General features: G+C 34.6%; 4 protein-coding genes across 7 annotated transcripts; 1 reads left to right on the top strand and 3 right to left on the bottom strand.

Annotated features, from left to right (window-relative positions):
• Window positions 1–2,124: 2,124 nt before the first annotated feature.
• On the bottom strand, window positions 2,125–3,907 carry LOC107410547 (heavy metal-associated isoprenylated plant protein 28). The gene is made up of 3 exons (XM_016017992.4): window positions 3,737–3,907; window positions 2,732–2,807; window positions 2,125–2,623 (listed from the first exon to the last, which is right to left on the bottom strand). Exons 1-3 carry the CDS (start codon window positions 3,740–3,742, stop codon window positions 2,223–2,225), a joined length of 483 nt encoding a protein of 160 aa, XP_015873478.3. The 5' UTR covers window positions 3,743–3,907; the 3' UTR covers window positions 2,125–2,222.
• Window positions 3,908–6,810: 2,903 nt separating this feature from the next.
• On the bottom strand, window positions 6,811–10,297 carry LOC107411383 (plant-specific TFIIB-related protein PTF2). 2 transcript variants are annotated; one of them, XM_016018970.4, is made up of 2 exons: window positions 8,565–10,297; window positions 6,811–7,492 (listed from the first exon to the last, which is right to left on the bottom strand). In XM_016018970.4, exons 1-2 carry the CDS (start codon window positions 10,089–10,091, stop codon window positions 7,487–7,489), a joined length of 1,533 nt encoding a protein of 510 aa, XP_015874456.2. In that variant the 5' UTR covers window positions 10,092–10,297; the 3' UTR covers window positions 6,811–7,486. The 2 variants fall into 2 exon arrangements, with proteins under 2 accessions (XP_015874456.2, XP_015874450.2); XM_016018964.4 differs by lacking the exon at window positions 6,811–7,492 and having other exon boundaries at window positions 8,197–10,294.
• On the top strand, window positions 6,992–7,405 carry LOC107410536 (uncharacterized). The gene has a single exon (XM_016017983.1). The coding sequence runs from the start codon at window positions 6,992–6,994 to the stop codon at window positions 7,403–7,405; it is 414 nt and encodes a 137-aa protein (XP_015873469.1).
• A 424-nt stretch (window positions 10,298–10,721) lies between the features above and the next one.
• On the bottom strand, window positions 10,722–13,156 carry LOC107411391 (probable inactive dual specificity protein phosphatase-like At4g18593). 3 transcript variants are annotated; one of them, XM_048479594.2, is made up of 3 exons: window positions 12,950–13,156; window positions 11,159–11,477; window positions 10,722–11,063 (listed from the first exon to the last, which is right to left on the bottom strand). In XM_048479594.2, exons 2-3 carry the CDS (start codon window positions 11,433–11,435, stop codon window positions 10,909–10,911), a joined length of 432 nt encoding a protein of 143 aa, XP_048335551.1. In that variant the 5' UTR covers window positions 11,436–11,477; window positions 12,950–13,156; the 3' UTR covers window positions 10,722–10,908. The 3 variants fall into 3 exon arrangements, with proteins under 3 accessions (XP_048335551.1, XP_024933135.1, XP_048335558.1); XM_025077367.3 differs by having other exon boundaries at window positions 12,965–13,153; XM_048479601.2 differs by lacking the exon at window positions 12,950–13,156 and adding an exon at window positions 11,931–12,919.
• Window positions 13,157–19,448: the final 6,292 nt, after the last annotated feature.

Raw genomic sequence — 19,448 nt, 5'->3', positions numbered from 1 at the left:
GAAACTGGTGGAAATTATAGAAACCAAATTCACTGCAAAATATTCACCCAAAAAAAAAAAAAATTAATGCAAAATAGGTATGCATAGAGACCTGGAATTTGTAGTATAATTCCTTCTCGAATTTGGTCTAGAATGCTTCTAGCTAGCCAATTCCAATTGTTTGTGAACTTGGACCATGGTGTTGGAGGCTAATTACAATAAAGGAGCATCTACTTTAATAATTTATTTGACGTCATAATTACGAGGACCATATATACAATATTATAATAAAATGTGCTTGTCTCCTAACTTACAAGTCAAGGAAAAAAGAAAAAGAAAAAAAGACTATATACAGGCAGGTTAGTTAATCAATAAAGTACATCAACTTTTTCTTGGTGAATAAAAAGTACATCAACTTGCAATACAAGAATGGGGGAGGAGAAAATTAAGCTAACTAGAGGCCCATATAGACAATATCAATATCAACAGAAAAGCTGTTATATTACGGTCCAATCCAGTCGCATGGGGATCTATAGTAAAATTGATTTTTTCAAAAATATATATATTAATTTTATTTTATATGCGTAACAATAAAATTAATATTTTTTTTAAATATTAAATACATGTGATTCTCATATAAAAGGTTCACATCATACTTTTATCCTATATATATATATATATATATATTATATTATATGGAAAGTTCTTTTCAATTTGTACTGAAAATTAGACTGTTAGTATGCCATCTAGGCCCACGAATCTGCAATTAAGCTGAAAAAGAGTGAAAGACAAATGTGCAGAGCACAATAAAGAACATTTGGGGATATTTCTTCTGCTTTGCCTACAAAAGAGTTCGCATCATAGATTCGAGTCATGACTTGAATCTACTAGCTACGACGAAATTCCTTTTTCTTTTTTTTAAATAAAATAAAATTATGATATAGAAATTAACAATTGCATATACAACAAAAAAATAATTAATATTTTAACTTATTAAAGCTTAATATAAGTCTATCAAAATATGATATAAATGTATATATGGCAACGGTAAACATATAATAACCTTCAAATTTTAATATAATTAAAAAAGAAAAAGGAAAAAAAGAAGAAGAAAAGGTTAGAAACTACAAAATATGCATAATAAACTTCAAATTTTAATATAATTATGTTATTTTCTATATCAAATTCGTGTTTATATAGCTAGCAAGTAAAACATTTATTACTTTTTGGGTACCGGAGTCCGTGGCTATGCAAAGATGAGGAGTCCATGTCTTCAATCTAAAATACATAACTTGGAGGATGATGGAAGATACACACATATATAAATATATATAATCAGTTTCTAAGACGTAGTAAATTTTGATAGTATTCATATAAACTCAAAAATATTTTTTAATCCAATATATTTCAAATATTTCTAACCAGAGATTAATTAACTATATATATATATATATATGTATATTTACTCCACGCACCATTTTAGATGGACCAGCTTGGAAAAACGAAAAAGGGAGGGAATAGCACGTCGAAGGATCTAATTTATGCAAAGAATTCATATACATGCCTCTCTGAATGTGACGCCAATTAATGGATAATATATATATATATATTATCCATTAATTGACGCGTATATTATATTTCATTTTACAAAAATTTAAAATTTAAAAACTGCATTTCATTTTTTAAAAAATATACCAAACAACGCCTAAAACCAAATATAACTACTCTATATCATTGAAAAACCAAAACTATAAACTATCTTTCATGCTTCTATACATTTTTCCTGGCCAAAAAATTATTGACTTTAAAAAATAAAAAGTATGTTTCATGTACATGACCAATAAGGTTGGATGCCCTTCACTCCTACATTTTGAGGTCATGGTGGATACTTTAAACATCATCTCTATGCCAAAGCAAATTTACTACCATATATGTGGACTTTTATTACAAAATTGTCAATGCAATATTATAATTAAAATAATTTTTTAAAAAAACATCTTTGAAAACGTAAAAGTAGAGATCGTAGCTATATATACCAAATAAGGTCTTATTTTTTCCATTAGTTTTATTGGTCAAATTTACAGTTATTAAAGTTCTTTTTAAAATGTAAAGGCATGAAAAGACCGTTGCATTCGGAGAGGCAGAGGCATAAACATACATGCTCAAATAAAACAAAATAACGTTTATTGGCATCGATTATATAGTAGCGTTAGCTTATCTATATGCAATAGTTAACTAGAATATCACATAATGGAACAAGCATGAGGGTTTTCATCGCTAAACATCGCACGTGCCTTCTCATCAAAAGCGGTGGAGTTATCATAAGGGCCATAATTCCGACCATCGTTATTAATGTTGTTGTAATAGCCGTACTCATAGTAGTTGCCGTAGGAAACGAAAGGCGACTCCAGCCGAGATGTATTAATGTTATGAAAATTGATCAACGGCTGCTTATGATTATGGTGTTGCTGATGGTAGTAATACCGAAGGGTGGTGTTGTGATGGTATTCTGGAGTGTATGGATATGGCCACAGCTCAGCTTTCCTTCCTGTCTTCCTTACCGTTCTCAACACCTTCTCTTGCTCTGCCCACCCCATCACTGTTACCTTTTGCATATTAATGTCAACATCCACATCATCCACTCCTGAGAATCACATACAACATATGTATATCTAACTGTTAGAGCTAGCGATGACAACAAAGATGTATGTCTTCGAATGTAAAACAGCTTTTTCTTTATTATGATTAATACCTTTTAGTTTTCGAAGAGCTTTCTTTATCTTGGTTTCACAACCAGGGCAGTCCATGTGTACAGCCATCTCTACTAACTGCATGTATCACACAGCCAATAAATTAAAATTCTTTCATTTCATTTCGGAAATTGTAAAAGCTTGTTTAAGTTGGTGAAATATTATTTTGGTTAAACGTAGAATGTAATTAAGTTTTGAAACCAGCATTCACTCAGTATAAAATAAACCAAAATAGTTTGGACACTAATTTCCAAATAGAAAATACTCACTACTAAGATAAATTTGTTACTGCTAAGCATGCCAAAAAAGATAAATATTATACATTTTCTGTTTAGTTTCTTCAAATATATTCATATATTTGAGTAGAAACTGTTAGAGTTTGGGTCAGGCCCACTTGTGTGAATAATTTTGGGTAGGTTGAAAAAATAAGAATTTTTATCTTTTTTTAAAATGAAAGAACTTTTTAAACGTAGGGGTTGAGAGTTTTGAGGGTTTACAACTTTTTGTATGAAAAGTGGTTACTTGCACGTATGATTCAACATTTTTTCAGTTTTGGAAATTATACAGAGAAAAATTCTTGAGTTTTTTATGTGAAAAATACAGAGAGAAAATAGTGACAGTGGTAAAATAGAAGTACGTAAAAGTTCGAAAGAAGGGTTTTAGAGGTGCCGTGTCCAAGATCTTATAATCATTGTATTCTGGGAGACGTTCGTCACAAAACTATTGTACCGGTGGATGTAAAACTTCTTAAAAACACTATAGTATCACACAGGCATTATTTAAACTTTCAAAAAGCAGATTAATTAAGGAAATACAGGTTTTAAATTCTCTGAATATTTATGTAATTTTATTTTACATTATTATGTTGTATCCACATATATTTACATATATATTCATACATTATTTTCAAAGAAACTTCCATAAAAACATGTCAGTGCGTAAAACAAATTAAAAAACTAGCATTTAATTAGCATAGAAATAGGAAAAGAGAGAGTTGTATATCTCACCGTCATGTTGTTTGGGAGAGAAATCGATCTGTGTGGCTTTGTTTGTGGACAAATATATATATATATATATATGAGCCGCTAAAAGACCAAGTGAAAACCAAATGCCAAGACCCTCTATATATAGACGGCAAAGGATTATGTTTTCTTGTTCTTGCATACGAATCTAATAAGCAGCGGGATAAGAAAGAATATGTTACCGCGTAGTCCCCACAGCCTGCTAACTATATATACATATATATATATATATATTAATTTGCTTAATTCCAAGTTGCTTCGTAGCGACAAAACTTGCAGGGGTAGACTTTCTGGAAAGTGCATAGCAAGTGCTTTGAAATTGAAATGGAGGCGAACTTGCTTCCAAAGCTACTTTTTGTCAAAGCCAACTTTTTTCATTATTAACTGTTATAAACAAGACTTATAAGCTATAATCTACACCTATCACATTATCACCGTACGTTATCATTCGTATATCAGCATCTTTTAATATTTACTAGGTTAGCTCATCATCAGCATATCATTAACTTTAATATATATAATTAGTTTTGATATGTTAAAAATATATAGTTCTCATTTTATTGGACACTTAATAACATGACAAATATTAATTATTACTTGATCCATTAATTTAAATGACACCTACAATATTTAACATGATATTAGATAGCCATTTTATATTAGAAATATATTTTTAATATTACAACTATTATAATAAAATATTATCAATAAATATATAGATGTTACAGCCCTAATTATGGAGAAAATATATACTCGGTGTATGTAATAGATTTATTAAAAGTAAAATGATCCAATCAACTAATGGTGAACTTTTGAAAAGATTAAATTAATTTCTTGACCATGAAAATTTGAAAATTAAAAAACAAAGAAAAAGCAAAACTTGGGACGACCTACAAACCAACTAAAGTTATATATATACATAACAGTTGACTCTCAACGAGCTGAGCTGATGATATATATAAAATTAATCAATCAAACAGTTAAAGAAAATCATTGATAGCCCTATTGTTTATAGATGGATTAATTTTCAGGAAAAATCGTACTTGTACTTCAGCCTTTAGGTGTATCGTAAGCGATACTACCGGCCACTGTCTCTCTGAATTTGGCAGTTTGGCTTTGGCATATACCGTACCTAATAATATTGGCAACATATTCATGGCCATTACCTTCTAGACACAATATAAGAATATATGGAATTAATTTTGTATGGTACAGATTAAACAGGTATTGCTTGAGAATTAAACCAAACAATCGAGAGAGGAGTTTTCAAAGTCTTAAGCGATTGCTTCAGCTGCAATGAACTATTATATATATATATATATATTTATATATTTATATAAATAATTGGGGGATATTATTAAAAGAAAGAGTGGACTTTTAATTCGTTCCAGTCACCATCAAGCTTCGTTCTTGGAAACAAGTGGCTAAGTCAAGTTCTTGAAATACGATTCAATTTGAAGAGGTCACCATCAAGCTTCGTTCTTGGAAACAAGTGGCTAATTCAAGTTCTTGAAATACGATTCAATTTGGAGAGGTTACTTATGCCACTTCAATGTGAAGGGTCCTTCAAATAGTTACATTACTATATATAAATATATATATATATATATATATACAATTTTGATTTGTATGATAAATGCTAAAAATTGTTACTTGTCTGTTAAAATTTTAATATTAATTTATTAATTAAGATTACATTAGCACTTTTAACATTTAACATAGATATCCACCTTAACATCTCTTTCTCTCTCTATCTATATTTTGATTATTAGTTTTATATATATATATATATATAGAGTCATTTTTTACTTGATAACGTTGGACACACAAAAAGACATGTGATGCCGTTCAATAATAAAATATTTTTTCTCTCTTGCTTTATATATATACATTTCAAATTTGAGATTATTGTATGAGGAAACAATTAATCCATTATTGGACTGTTATTGGGGAGACTACCGTATACACGAAAAAGAAATAGAAGTTCAGACTCAAAACTAACATTTTAATTAGATATTTTTATAATTTAGCGCTTTACATGTCAAAATTAAAAAAGTTTTGTTAAATATAGCTAGAGGGAAAACAATTCCTGTATTTGATAGTTGGTAATTGGTTTCTATTTAATTTACGTTCCATATCATTGAGCATATAAACTAAAAATATCTTCTTACATTATTTAGGTTTGGACTATGGCCAATAAATTAATGATATATGATTCATCCATTCTTTATACATACGAGCCTAATAGCCAAGGGTTTTGGGGACAGAACTGAGATACAGCTCAAAGTACCGAGGATAATTTTAAGATAAGTCTTAATAACTTTCCATTTATTTTTCTTCATTTACTAATGCTAATATACATATGTAATATATTTAATTAAGTTTAGGAAAACAATTACAAGGACGTCAAGTGTCTTATGATATTGATTTCAACAGATGCTTTCCATAGTTATAGATAATCATTAAAATAACCATATCAGATTTATCCAATTAAAAGAATACTAAATGCACGAAGTTATACATCAAATTTTGATCATATGTCGGAGGTTTAGATGTTACATAATACATAATCCATATATATATATATATATATATGAAGAAGAAAGTGATGACTCCACCAAGACTGGTTGAATCTCATAGAATAAGCTTAGGCCTTTGGGTTTTCCCCCACAATCAGAGAGGCAGTGCCCCGTGAGGCCCCAATTCTCGACAATTCTCGACAGGAGGAGACACCGAAGACCTCAGCTTTTGGTCTTTTGGTATTTTATTTTGACCTCAGTTTTTTGTTAAATCTAAAAGCATAAAAATTAACACCGGAATCAATCACAATAAAAGCTTTTGGCCTGCAGCAAAATCCCATTTACCAAGAGAAACCGACACATAATTTCATTCAAATACAAATCAAAGCAAGACGTTAAGAGTGGCAAGGATTGCACCCTGTCAAGGCAATTTTTCACGGCTCGTGAATCACGACCCAAAAGTCTTCCCATCTTCTGGAATTTTGGCTCATAAATGGCAAACTAAAAGTGCCAAAACAATTCCAATCAAGACCAAAAAAAAAAAAAAATGAGGCCGGATCAAATAGATACTTTTTGGTGGTTCATACGATGATAATCATCTTGTTTTCTCCACTCTCTTTGTCGCTTACATGTTATGAGTTGCTATTAAATCCCCTAAACTACTCTCAAGTATCCAAAACAGAAAAAACCCAAATCTGAACTTTCAGAAATCCTACTAGCCATGGCAAATCTCAAGGAAGGAGCAATTGTGAAGAACGGTCATGAAGAGGGGCTCAAATTTGCGGTTTCTTTACTTGAAGAGTTTGGACTTCCTCTAGGACTTCTACCTCTTGCTGATGTGATTGAAGTTGGTTTCGTGAGGAGCACCGGATACATGTGGATTGTTCAGACGAAGAAGGTGGAACATAACTTCAAAATAATCAGTAAGCTTGTGAGTTATAGTACTGAAATCATTGGCTATGTTTCAAAAAAAAAGATCTCCAAGCTCAAGGGAGTGAAGGCTAAGGAGCTCATGCTATGGCCACCAGTTAGTGAGATAATCGTTGATGATCCACCCACCGGGAAAATTCACTTCAAGAGCCTTGCCGGCATTACCAAGACTTTCCCTGTGGAAGCCTTTGCTGCTGGCCAGTAATGCATGTTGACTGGCAAGCAGAGAGACTGTCCAATGTCCACCCTGAGCTTGAGAACTTTGACCGGTCCTACTTTTCTTTAATTATGCCTAGTTTGAAAGAAAAATAAAAGTTCAGTTGATGTTAAATTATGCCACATTAGTTTCCAAAAAGGCAATCAAGTGATTGAAGAACTAACTAGTTTGTTCATTTTCAAGCTGCCTCACGTGATTAGTACCCCAAAAAATAAAAAAATAAAAATAAAAATCTGCCTCAAGGGATCACCCTACTCTTAACATAGCAAACAATAAATCCACTAATTCCATGACATTTGCTTCATATTCGATCACTTTGAAGGTAGCAATTCGTTAAGGAATACAACCCAAGTTATACTCATACATTCGTTAAGGAATACAACCCAAGTTATACTCATACAGAAAGGCTGAAATATAATTTTGTAGTTTCATCGAAAGATTATAAAAACTTTTACTTAGGAGATGACTTTAGCCCATTAAGTAATAGACAACTCAAATGGCAAACCTAAACTACAACACCAATGTAGTTTCCAGCAAATAAATAAAATTTCTAATGAACACTCGATTTCAGAGAATTGAGAAATGCAGAGATATAAATAAAGAGAGAACTACAAAAACTTCACAGATTCCAACAAGCATACAAGTATTATAAACACTTCAATTTAATGCACAGTGAGAAGAAAGTGAAATTAAATAAAGTCTTTGGATTATTGTGCAGTCAACATAAGACTGATTAATTTAATAGATAATTGCAGAATGCAACTAAAAACTGTCAATCGTCGAGAAACAATACTAAGCTGCGTATATAACCACCCTCATGCATCCACCCTCTGAACAAATGATCTTGTGGAAACCATCTTTTGTTAACAAAATCGTCAAAGCACGTATACATTTACAGAAGTGTATACCAAACATAGAAAAAAACCCAAAATTTGTATAAGATAAATATCCAAAAATTGTAATTCATTTTTTTTTTCCCCTTTTTATTGGGGCAATCCAAAATTTCTATCCCGCTGTGGCAAAATTGTTCAAATGTAATATCAAACTATCATGTGTCATGCTGATACTCTCAAACAATTCCAGAGTTGAACACGTACAAGTCCAATAAGGTGTTATAATAACCTTTCTCTATTTCCTCCTCTTTTACCTTATGAAGGAGAAGCTTTTCTATAATCAAATCTTCCCAATCAATGCCTTCGGTTTGTCCTCTTTTTCTCTTCTTTCTAGCTTGTATATTTTCTGAAGTAGAAAAGCTGTAGTCGTCACATGGATTAGGATTTGATGGATTCATAATTCTATTGATGCGGAGCTTAGCAGCATTTATCTTTTCTCTCCTCCTCTCATAAGCCCTGCATCCATTCTCAAAAGAAGGGGGCAAAGCATCCAATCCTACCTCGTTATCCAATATTTGCTTGAGTAAAAGTTTTTTGCTCAACTCTGATTTTCCATTCCACCACTCATAGGCAAGATCCTCAAAACCCCACTTTTTCCTTCCATGAAACTCTTCAATCTCTCCACCAGATTTTGCATTCTCTATCTCATTTGAAAATTTTTTATAGATCATGGATAAGCATTCAGGAGAAAGTTTCAGCTTCTCCACATCATCAACGCCATGTAATGCGAACCTACTAAAATCTTCTACCTCAAAATACCTTGAATCATCTTCCACATAAGACCCATCAGTCCCATACTCAATTTCTTTACTCAAACACTCACTAACCACACCTTCCAAATCAAACCCACCATTCACCAAATCCTTCCTCTTCTCACCAGGCTTTGACATGGACTTCTTCTCCATATACTGAATCACAAAAGGAGCATTCTTAACAATATTTTTCCTAGTAACATCCTTCCCCCAAGGCAATGCTTGAGCGACCTTCACAAGCTCTTCCAAAAGCTCCTTATACCTCAATTTACTAGTGTGAACCACGGCATGGACTTGCTTCGCTACATTCTCAATTCTAACATCAACATGATTCAACTTCGCCACCAAGACCAACACCGCGGCCACCACAGGCAGTGGTTTCCGACCGGTGGTCAAGAACCACTTCACCGCACACTGCATCAGAAAAATCCCCTGCTTACGCATTCTCTCGGCCGTTTCTTTCCCAACACCGACGAAACTCGGCGACTCCTTCAGCGCCCTCTCAAACGAACCGACTATGTCGAATTCGGGGAAATCGGGCTGCTTCAGATTCAGATGATCAACAACACGCAAAACCATCCTACCTAGCTCGTGGTCATCGCAGCCGATTACAGAAGCCACCTCGGCGATCGGCAACGACCGGTTGTCCTTCCTCATGACGACATAAGCACAGGCGCCGATCAAGACGGTCAGCCATTGGCCTTGACCGAATTCGCCTTCCGTAATGGCCGAGACCATAGCCGTGACGTCTTTGGATTTGGAGCCCGATAATTCCAACCTATACATAATGTCTTGGATTAATTTCTGAGCCTCATAGATTTTCTTTTCCTTGTAATCGAGAACACTTCCCGTACCTGAGGTCCCCACGCGGACGAATGTTCCTTCTGGTCCGGCGATGCCGCCGTAGTTGGCCTCGTAGCTGTCGAATTCTTGAAGAAGACCGCACGAATCGCAGACTAGATTGCCGGTGACGTCGTCCCGGACCAAGGACTTTGATTTGCAACTCGTGCAGGAGTTGGAACTCGACATGTTTAGGGGAGTGGGAAAATCTGGACAGATTTTTTCGACGGAAAATTTCTATGACGTGGAGAGAGAGTTTTGGGTTCGGAATTTCATTACGTCTGAGAAAAATTGACCGCTCCGTCTGTCTTCGAACCCTAAAGTAACCCCTTTTCCGCAGAATCTGATATGTAGACTACAAAACGTTACGTTTCTGGAAATTGGGCCTGGGCTGGGCCTGGTTTCTTTGCCGCCCTTTTTTTCGAATTTTTTTTTTGTTTTTTTTTTTTTGTTGGGTCAGGCCGAGCAAATACCTGAAGGTCCTGAAATAATTCTCTCTGCGTTTATGTTGATTTTTTTCGACAAAACCAGCCATTTGTTTCAATGTCCGAAAGTATAGGTTAAGAAGTCTGTTATATTAAAACATTTTATTTAGTAATATTTACATTAAAGCATTTGAAGCTGAGAGCTACAAGCTCAAAACAGTTTTAGCATTGTCTTATAGAGTCATATAACGTAAAGTAAACTCTTTAACCATAAATCATACCTAGATTGTTGTCCATCTATGGACCCTATCAATGTACAGAACCATACACTTGTTTGAATTGTCCAAGTATGGTTTGTGATTTCATCACCAAGAATGACTAGCGCAATAGCACATCATTAAAGCACCGTTCACTTCATAAATCCATTAATGCACCAGACATAATTGTATAAATAAACTATATGCATCTAAATACAAAAATAAACCCCCAAAACTTTCCTCACCAGTGTGATTACTGAACTTTTGAATTAACTTCACCCTATTATGCCCAAAAAACAAAAGAGAGAAAATACCCTGCCATTCTCATCTATGGCACTCATCTAATCGGCTCTTGTGCAACTGAAATGCAGGATTAATCCAAGCTCCACAGTTGCACTGCATGCCAGCCCAATTGAAGTAACCCAATCGCGCTTTGCATCCCATGCATTGAAGTTTTTCCTCCACGTGACCTTCTTGAACTGGCCAGATCAAAATTCCAACTTAGTAAAAACTTTAACAAATCACAAATATAGCAGAAAAGCCTAAATATGAAGTGTGGGATATTTGAAATCACCTGCTTCCATCCACTTCATTGGTTCTACAAAAATGGAGGTACAGTCAGCTGGTTCTTCACCGCTTCTCTTTTTCCACTTGAAGGATGTTTCTCCCTTCCCACGCTCATGGGAAACTATGTTCTCCTCTGCAGCAACAATTCTCCTACATTTCTTGCATCGGTATATAACATGAGGTATTGAGTTGGATTTCAAATCAGAGACAGTAGATTCAGCCATTTGCAATGTGTCTTGAGGTTTTGGGTTGGATTCCAAATCAGAGCTAATAGCTTCAGCCATTTGCAATTGCTTGATTAGATGTTCTTTTGCCCCCTTATACGACTGTCGAAAAATAAGAGGACAAATTATATCTTAATGATTACCTTCATTTTGATTAAAGTTTGGATTATGAACAATTTCCAACAGCTATGTCCAACGGACAAGACTGTACATTTAAAATGCAACTGAAAGTAAACATCTTTTTGACAAAAAGGAGAACAAACAATTAGATCTATGTTCCATGGACCCTTCACATAACCATACCATCTCCATGTCCGTAGGTCATGACATTGGTAAGGGTATATCTATTGGATACTCCAAATACATGGAACCCATCTCTTGCACCCATTCCACAGTCCATGTAATTCTAAGAACAGACTCTAATAAAAATAAATATTGCTGACTTATGGGAGAATGCCAAAAGGTACTATGCATTTTTTCCAAAAAAGCAATTGGTTTTCCACATCCAGCTCTTATGCATATGAAAAGCACCAAACTATAGACAATACATCTTACTATGTTTTTCTTAACCACAAGTCATACAGCTACAATCTCATCTTAGAGATTAGCTTATGGAGTTTGATGGGTATGATGACCACAAGTCAATGGACAGCTTCCTCTTCTTCCTTCCCCCACAAAATAAAAAAACCTATTAATAAAGGAAAAAGCTCCATCGACCAAAGAAAAAAACAAATAAGCTCCATCCTCCAACCTCACTCATGATAGACAATAAAGATACCCAAAAACAGTAGCTTCCGATTTGCATCACGCATCCATCCAATAGACCATTACATCTCTTTTCAAAAAAATTTAGTAAAGACACTCGGGCGCTCTTTTTTTAGGGCCAAACCGACATATCAAATGCTTTCACGACCATTGTATCTCGTTTTGGATATCACGTAATTACAGTTACCAATAAATCAAAGAAAATGAGAAAAGAACAAATAAATAAGATTTAGACCCACTCACTCATTTGGAACCTGTATTCAAGAAAATCACCTAAATCCACTTATTCATTAACAGCCAATATATGATACAGCAATCAGCTTAGTTGATCAATCTACTTGGCATACAGATATTCAACCGCCACTTGTTTATTCACATTTGTAATCTTACATTGATAACTATCTAATAAGGGAAATTCGAAATTCATTCCAAATTGAAGTTAACGAGCCATGTATACTCTCAAAAAACCTTCAAACCTCCCAATTGCAATGTCCAAAAAAAACAAGAATGCAAACAAACAAACAAACATTAAGGAACTTGAAAGGGAAAGAAAACCCTAGCTTAGCCTCTGTTGACAAGTTCAGCCTCCAATGGCTTTAATTTATTTGCAAATTTACAATTACTGTAATATTCAGAATCACGTTAAACTGATTTAAATCTAGGGTTTAAATATACACAATTATTTATAGAAAAATGCTGATCACAATCCAAAACTGTTAAAAACTGAGACGAAAATTCCCCAAATAGCAATAACGTGAGAAAATTACCGTAGAAGAAAAAAAAAAAAAAAAAAAAGTTGGTTCAAGGACCTTGGAAACTCTGACCTTGTCGATGATTGAAAAGATATTCGGTAGACTCTGCTTCAGGCTGCTGCTATGTTAAACAATGCTTTTGTTAGAACTTATTCACCCGAAAAACCAAAAAATGTTTTTTATTAGAACTTGCATATCGCAGCACGGTTAAAAAAAATTTAAAAAATAAAAATACACTGAGAACCGCTGAATTTTGTTAAAATTAGAAAGACAACCCGCACCAAAAATATATATATTACCAATCACCCCCTAAAAATATTAAAAATTTGCACTTTGTGTGGTTCCACACTTCATCGGTCAAGAGTTATGACCTATAAAGTAGATATGTCCACTAGTAAACAAAATTGACTTTTTCAAAAATAATATATCACATTAGATTTTTATATAATGGAATAAGTATAGTGCTTTATATGATAAAATTGTATTTATAGAAAAAGTCATATTCACGTTGAGATGACCTAATAGTTCTAGTATCAGCTTTTTATTTATTAAGCTTCCAAATAGATACATCTATTATTAAACAAAATTGACTTTTTTGAAAATGATATTTACTGTCAAATTCTCACATTAAAGAATGAATATAACCTTTTGTATAACAAAATAATATATATATATATATAGTTAAAGTTGACAATACGATAGTTTCAATATCATATTTTTTTTTATTAACTTTTAAATCATATTAAAAATTAAAATTTAATATTTAAAAATAATAAAATATAAATTTAATGATATATTAAAATTTTATTTAAGAAAAATGAATTATAATTATTAATAAATATAATTTTCAATTTCAATTTTAAATATAATTTATAAGTTAAAAATGTAATTTTAATATTAATTCGGATATTAAAAATCTAATTTAAACTTAATTATATACAATAAATATATATATATATATATGGGCTCTCCTTGCTCTCCTTATATAAATAATGAAAGACTGGCGCATTTTTTAACAAAATTATATATATATATATATATAAATCAAAATTAAATATGTGCATTTGTTACCAGTTTACATATAATAGTTACATATAATAGTAACATCTGATTCTTATTAAGCTGGTGAAATTACAATTCTAAGTTGTTAATAGATACCAGATAGTAAAATTGCCCTGAGTGTTATTTTTATAATTTGCATAGAGAAAGGAAAAGTATATTCTTATTAATTTTGGAAAAGGACAATTTGACAAGGGTAAATACATATTTTGACTAATTATATTTGAGTGTTTTGTATTTGGCTAGATTGCAAATTGAATTTTTTTTAGTTTAAAAAATTTCACATTCACCTTTTAATTTATAATTTAATCCATATTACTTTAATTTTTAAATTGGTTATCATAAAGTTTTTTTAAAAAAAAAATAAACTAACATAAAATTTAAAAATTAAAAATTAATTTAGTTTTTTCAATTTACAAATAAAATAAAATAAAAATCATCTATTTATTGATCATAAACATAAAAATCAAATTCAACACCACTTTAAATTGAGTTGATTTTTTTTATTTTTAAATTAAATAATTATTCAAAATGTTTGATAAACAGTAATTATCATTAATTAATATTTACATAATTTGCAGGTAAATTATACATAATTAATTAAAAACATAAAATATAAATAAAAATTAACCAAATGTTCTCTACTATTGGATTTTTTTTTTTTAACAATTGGATAACTTGTCGGTGGACATGTTTTTTTTTTTTTTGGTCCTTTTTGGAAACTTGAATATTTCATTGAATGACATTATTCAAACAAAAAATCATTGAATGTCTCGTACTGTATTTAGGACATTTCACATGGGTATGTCTCATCGGGTTGTCCACGAACATCTTACCAATGACGCTGGTATTCGCGATGCCTAGGAGAGAGAGAGACAAGAAGTAATGCTGGTATTTGGATAACTCAAAGAGATCAAGGGGGAAGTGTGATGAAATTGATAGAACTCCAAAACTCACGAAGAATCTCGTCGTTGCTCGATAAAATGGGACTCTATTAAATTAGAGAAAAAAAAAAAAGTTACATTACAAAAATAATGAACATTAACCACTAAATTTTTGTTAGCCACGTCGTCAAAATCATTTTAGTCACAACAAAAAATTTTAGCCTGAACAATTTAGCTAAAAAAAGATAGCTACGGCTGAAGTTAAAAGTGCTTCTAAAAATGAAGCTATTGTCCACAATATACCAGCTAAAAATATTTCTTCACAAATTCATAAAAAAATGTTATTGCTAATATTTTCCATAAAAAAAAAATGTTATGGGTAATATCTAGTTTTTTATTAGTGATGGAAATCAAATTAAATAACCAAAAAAAAAATTTCTTTTTTTTTTTTTTTTAATAAATGTAACTTAATGGCACATATACAAACAAAAGCAAAATTTGATAAAAACTAAGGTCCACCTTGATCAAAGTTCTTTAAAGTGCTCCATATCTAGAGGAGACAAATACCAGATAATGAGATGTTACTTAAGATGAAAACAGTAAGCTTTATTGATAATCCTTTGATGGGGTTCGGATGCATGACCCACATAAGTGGGACGTGGTGTTGTGATTGACCGAGTCCATGGGTTTGATTGAGTCCAAGTTGGTTTCCAAATTGTTATTGAGTTACTGTTGTTTTGGGGTGTTTAGTTGCAGGAAACTAATGCTTAATTGTAGTTGTTGTTGCTTTTTCGTAGGAGAGTCTGTTAGAGTGTTAGTGTATTTATTCTCGAGATTTCAACAGAGGAAGGGCAATAAATTTAATCTCATATTTTCCAACCCTCTTCTTCTTATCTTTTCTTTTCTTAGCTGTTCTTTCTCTATCAATTCTCAAGGGACCTATCAGTGGTATCAGAGCAGGTTCATCCCTATGGAGCATAGGACGCTAGCAGTGACACAAGCTAAATTTCAGACTGCTGTGGAAGAAACTTTGCAACAGCATGAAACGAGCATTGGGCAAATTAATACTAATGTGGAGCACATCAATGCAACTTTGAAAACCATGCTAGCTGACCTCCAAGACCTGCACTCACAGACTCTGAAGAATGCAGAGGAACGATTAAATGGAAACTACAGCACGGGGGGGCCATCATTCTCAAAACCGAGTCCTCATTCCAGAATGGGTCAACCATCCAACTTCTTCGAAGCCAATCCGACAAGATTGAAGATAGACTTTCCCAGGTTTAACGGTGAGGACCCAAATGGTTGGATATATCGTTGTGAACAGTACTTTGAGTTCAAGCTCGTCAAGAGTCACAGCAAGTCCAACTCGCTTCTTTCCATTTGGACGGACTAGCACTACAATGGTACCGTTGGCTTGGTAAGTTCCGAGGGCCTTTAACATGGAATGAGTTTACCCGAGCTGTCTTGCACCGATTCGGTCCTACTGACTACGATAACCCGTCTGAAGCTTTGGCCCGCCTAAAACAGGTTCCATCCGTCACTCTATATCAAGCTGAATTTGAAAAACTTTCTCAACAGATAGATCATCTACCAGAATCCCATTTAGTGGGATGTTTTCTTGCGGGGTTACGAGATGATATTCGGGTAGAATTGAAGATGAAGCAACCACGTTCCCTGTCAGAAGCCATTGGAGATGCCCGGTTGATTGAGGAACGGAACCAATTACAGCGAAGAAACATGGGTGCCCAACGGGCAACATTAATAAGCCTGCCTCAGCGTGCTGCTGCCCAGACTTCAACCGGACTACTGGGGCCACCACCAGCAAACCGAATCAACTCCACCGATTCACTTCCAGTTCGCAGAATTTCTGCACAAGAAGCCCGAGAGAGACAATCGAAGGGCCTCTGTTTTTACTGTGATGAAAAATTTGTGCCCGGCCACCGTTGCAACAAGCCTCAACTCTACATGATTGCGGAACCAAAGCCGCACGATGGGGAAGGGGAGGAAATGATCATTGAAATATCCGACATCGAAAATTCTCTTCCAGAAATCTCACTACATGCCATTACCGGAGCCACCCATCCTTAGACCTTTCGGGTTAAAGGTAAAATTCAGAACATTAAGGTAACAACCTTGATTGACGGAGGGAGCACACATAACTTTATGGATCAGACACTGGTAAAACGTCTTGGTCTCTCCATGGATCAAGGGAACAAGCTTCCTATAATGGTAGCTAATGGGGACCGAATTGAGTGTGTTGGAAAATGTATGGGGCTCACATTAACAGTCCAAAATTGCCCCATGCAATCTGATTTTTATGTACTTCCTGTAGCAGCTTGCCCGATAATTCTTGGGGTGCAATGGTTGGAAACTCTTGGTCCAATAGAAACGGACTATCGTCAACTCACCATGAAGTTTAAACTGGATGATCGGCCCTACCAACTTCAAGGCATCCACCGAGCATCAATTTCTGCTTTGGAAGTCAGCGACCTCTGTGGAGTGGAGCAGGTCGCATGTTTTTTGCTAACGACTGAGGTGGATACCTGGTGTGAACGTGAATCAGCCCCGGAGGAACTTGAGTAGCTGTTGGAAGAATTTCAGAGGGTGTTCGACACTCCCAGTGGGCTGCCTCCACCACGGGCTCATGACCACACCATTCCTCTCTTACAAAATCAGCCCCCGGTCAGCGTTCGACCTTACCGTTATCCATATTATCAGGAATAAATCAGAAATTGAAGCAATGGTGAAGGAGTTTTTGGATGCAGGAATAATCCGTCCTAGCAACAGTCCCTTTTCTTCACCGGTTTTATTGGTCAAGAAATCAGATGGTAGTTGGTGATTTAGTGCGAACTTTCGGGCGCTTAATAAAATTACCATCAAAGACAAATATCCAATTCCTGTCATTGATGAACTTCTAGATGAATTACATGGGTCGAAATTTTTTACGAAGCTAGATCTAAGATCGGGGTATCATCAAATCTGGATGAAGGAGGCTAATATCGGCAAAACAGCGTTTTGTACACATGAGGGTCACTACGAGTTTATAGTCATGCCCTTCGGGCTCACAAATGCTCCCGCAACGTTCCAAGGTCTAATGAACGATATCTTCCGACCCTATTTGCGAAAGTTTGTTCTGGTATTTTTTGATGATATTTTAGTCTACAGTCAATCTTGGAATGACCACTTAATTCATCTACGCACTGTATTGGATATCTTAGCTACTAATCGGTTCTTTGCAAAGAAATCAACATGCCATTTTGGAGTTCAACAGGTGGATTACTTGGGCCATATTATCAATAGCGACGGTGTTAGTGTCGACGGGGCAAAAATTGAGGCAGTCATCAGTTGGCCAAGGCCGACAACGACAAATGGGGTCCGTGGTTTCTTGAGGCTTGCCGGTTATTATCGAAAGTTTATCAGTGGTTTTGGAGGCATCGCCGCTCCTCTTAATAAGCTACTGTCTAAAACTAGGTTTCATTGGGATTCCAACGCCGAGGAAGCCTTCACACGTCTGAAGACAATGCTCACCACTCCACCAGTTTTATGCCTTCTTGATTTTACTTAGCCATTCATTATCGAAAGTGATGCTTGAAGTGAAGGAATCGGTAGCTATTCTGCTTCAAAAGGACAAACCAGTCGTTTATTACAGTGCGGTTTTAAAAGGGGCACCGCTTTCATGGTCCACATATGAAAAAGATATGCTAGCAATTGTAAAAGCCATACAAAAATGGAGGCCTTATCTGCTGGGGAAACCTTTCTTAGTTCGAACGGATCACCGAAGCCTGAAGTTTTTGATGGAGCAGAGAATAACCACTCTAGCTCAAGCCCGTTGACTCTCGAAATTAATGGGCTATGATTACACAATCGAATATAAAAAGGGTAGAGAAAATGCAGGCACTGATGCGTTATCACGAAAAGCAGAGCTTTGTTGTCTTGCCGTCTCATTGCCGAATCCCAATTGGTGGAAAACGTTGCAAGAAGAGGTTGGTGCTGATCCTTATTATGGTCAGTTGTCTACTGCTACTCAAACTCTTTTTAACAGTTGTGCCAAAAGAGATGGAGTTTGGTTCAAAGAAGGGCGCATAATGTTGAGTCCTCACTCAACTCTAATCCCACTTATTTTGACCGAACTGCACTCCACGCCAATAGGTGGTCATTTTGGTTACCATAAAACACTGAGTCGTGTTAAGCGTGACTTCCATTGGCCTTTGATGAACAAGACAGTCAAGAAATTCATACGGGAATGTTCAGTCTGTCAACGAAACAAGGCAGATTGTACCAAACCTTCCGGGTTGTTCCAACCGTTACCAGTTCCTAATCAGGTGTGGACTGAAATCTCCATGGATTTTATTGACGGGTTGCCGTCTTCAAGAGGGTATACGGTGATTATGGTGGTCGTCGATCGTTTATCAAAATATGCTCATTTTGCCCCTCTCAAGCATCCTTATACGGCACCTTCAGTGGCAAAAGCTTTTGTGGACTCTATTGTTCGACATCACGGAGTTCCAACTTCAATTGTAAGTGATCGGGATAAAATTTTTACAAGCACTTTCTGGAAAACCTTGTTTCGATTGCAGGGGATGGCTCTTAATATGAGCTCGACTTACCAT

This window comes from Ziziphus jujuba, chromosome 1, assembly GCF_031755915.1.
Source record: "Ziziphus jujuba cultivar Dongzao chromosome 1, ASM3175591v1".
Classification (NCBI taxonomy): domain Eukaryota; kingdom Viridiplantae; phylum Streptophyta; class Magnoliopsida; order Rosales; family Rhamnaceae; genus Ziziphus; species Ziziphus jujuba.
Note: the sequence above shows the minus strand (reverse complement) of the source record. Positions and strands in the feature narration are given on the sequence as shown.

What these genes read in the sequence shown, in the direction of transcription:
- LOC107411391 (XM_048479594.2), bottom strand. Translation starts at nt 11,435, where the DNA reads ATGGCTGAAGCTATTAGCTCTGATTTGGAATCCAACCCAAAACCTCAA. An exon ending in AATGAAGTGGATGGAAGCAG is followed by an intron (nt 11,064 to 11,158) that starts GTGATTTCAAAT and finishes TGATCTGGCCAG; the next exon opens with TTCAAGAAGGTCACGTGGAG.
- LOC107410547 (XM_016017992.4), bottom strand. An exon ending in AGCTCTTCGAAAACTAAAAG is followed by an intron (nt 2,624 to 2,731) that starts GTATTAATCATA and finishes TGTGATTCTCAG; the next exon opens with GAGTGGATGATGTGGATGTT.
- LOC107410536 (XM_016017983.1), top strand. Translation starts at nt 6,992, where the DNA reads ATGGCAAATCTCAAGGAAGGAGCAATTGTGAAGAACGGTCATGAAGAG.
- LOC107411383 (XM_016018964.4), bottom strand. Translation starts at nt 10,091, where the DNA reads ATGTCGAGTTCCAACTCCTGCACGAGTTGCAAATCAAAGTCCTTGGTC.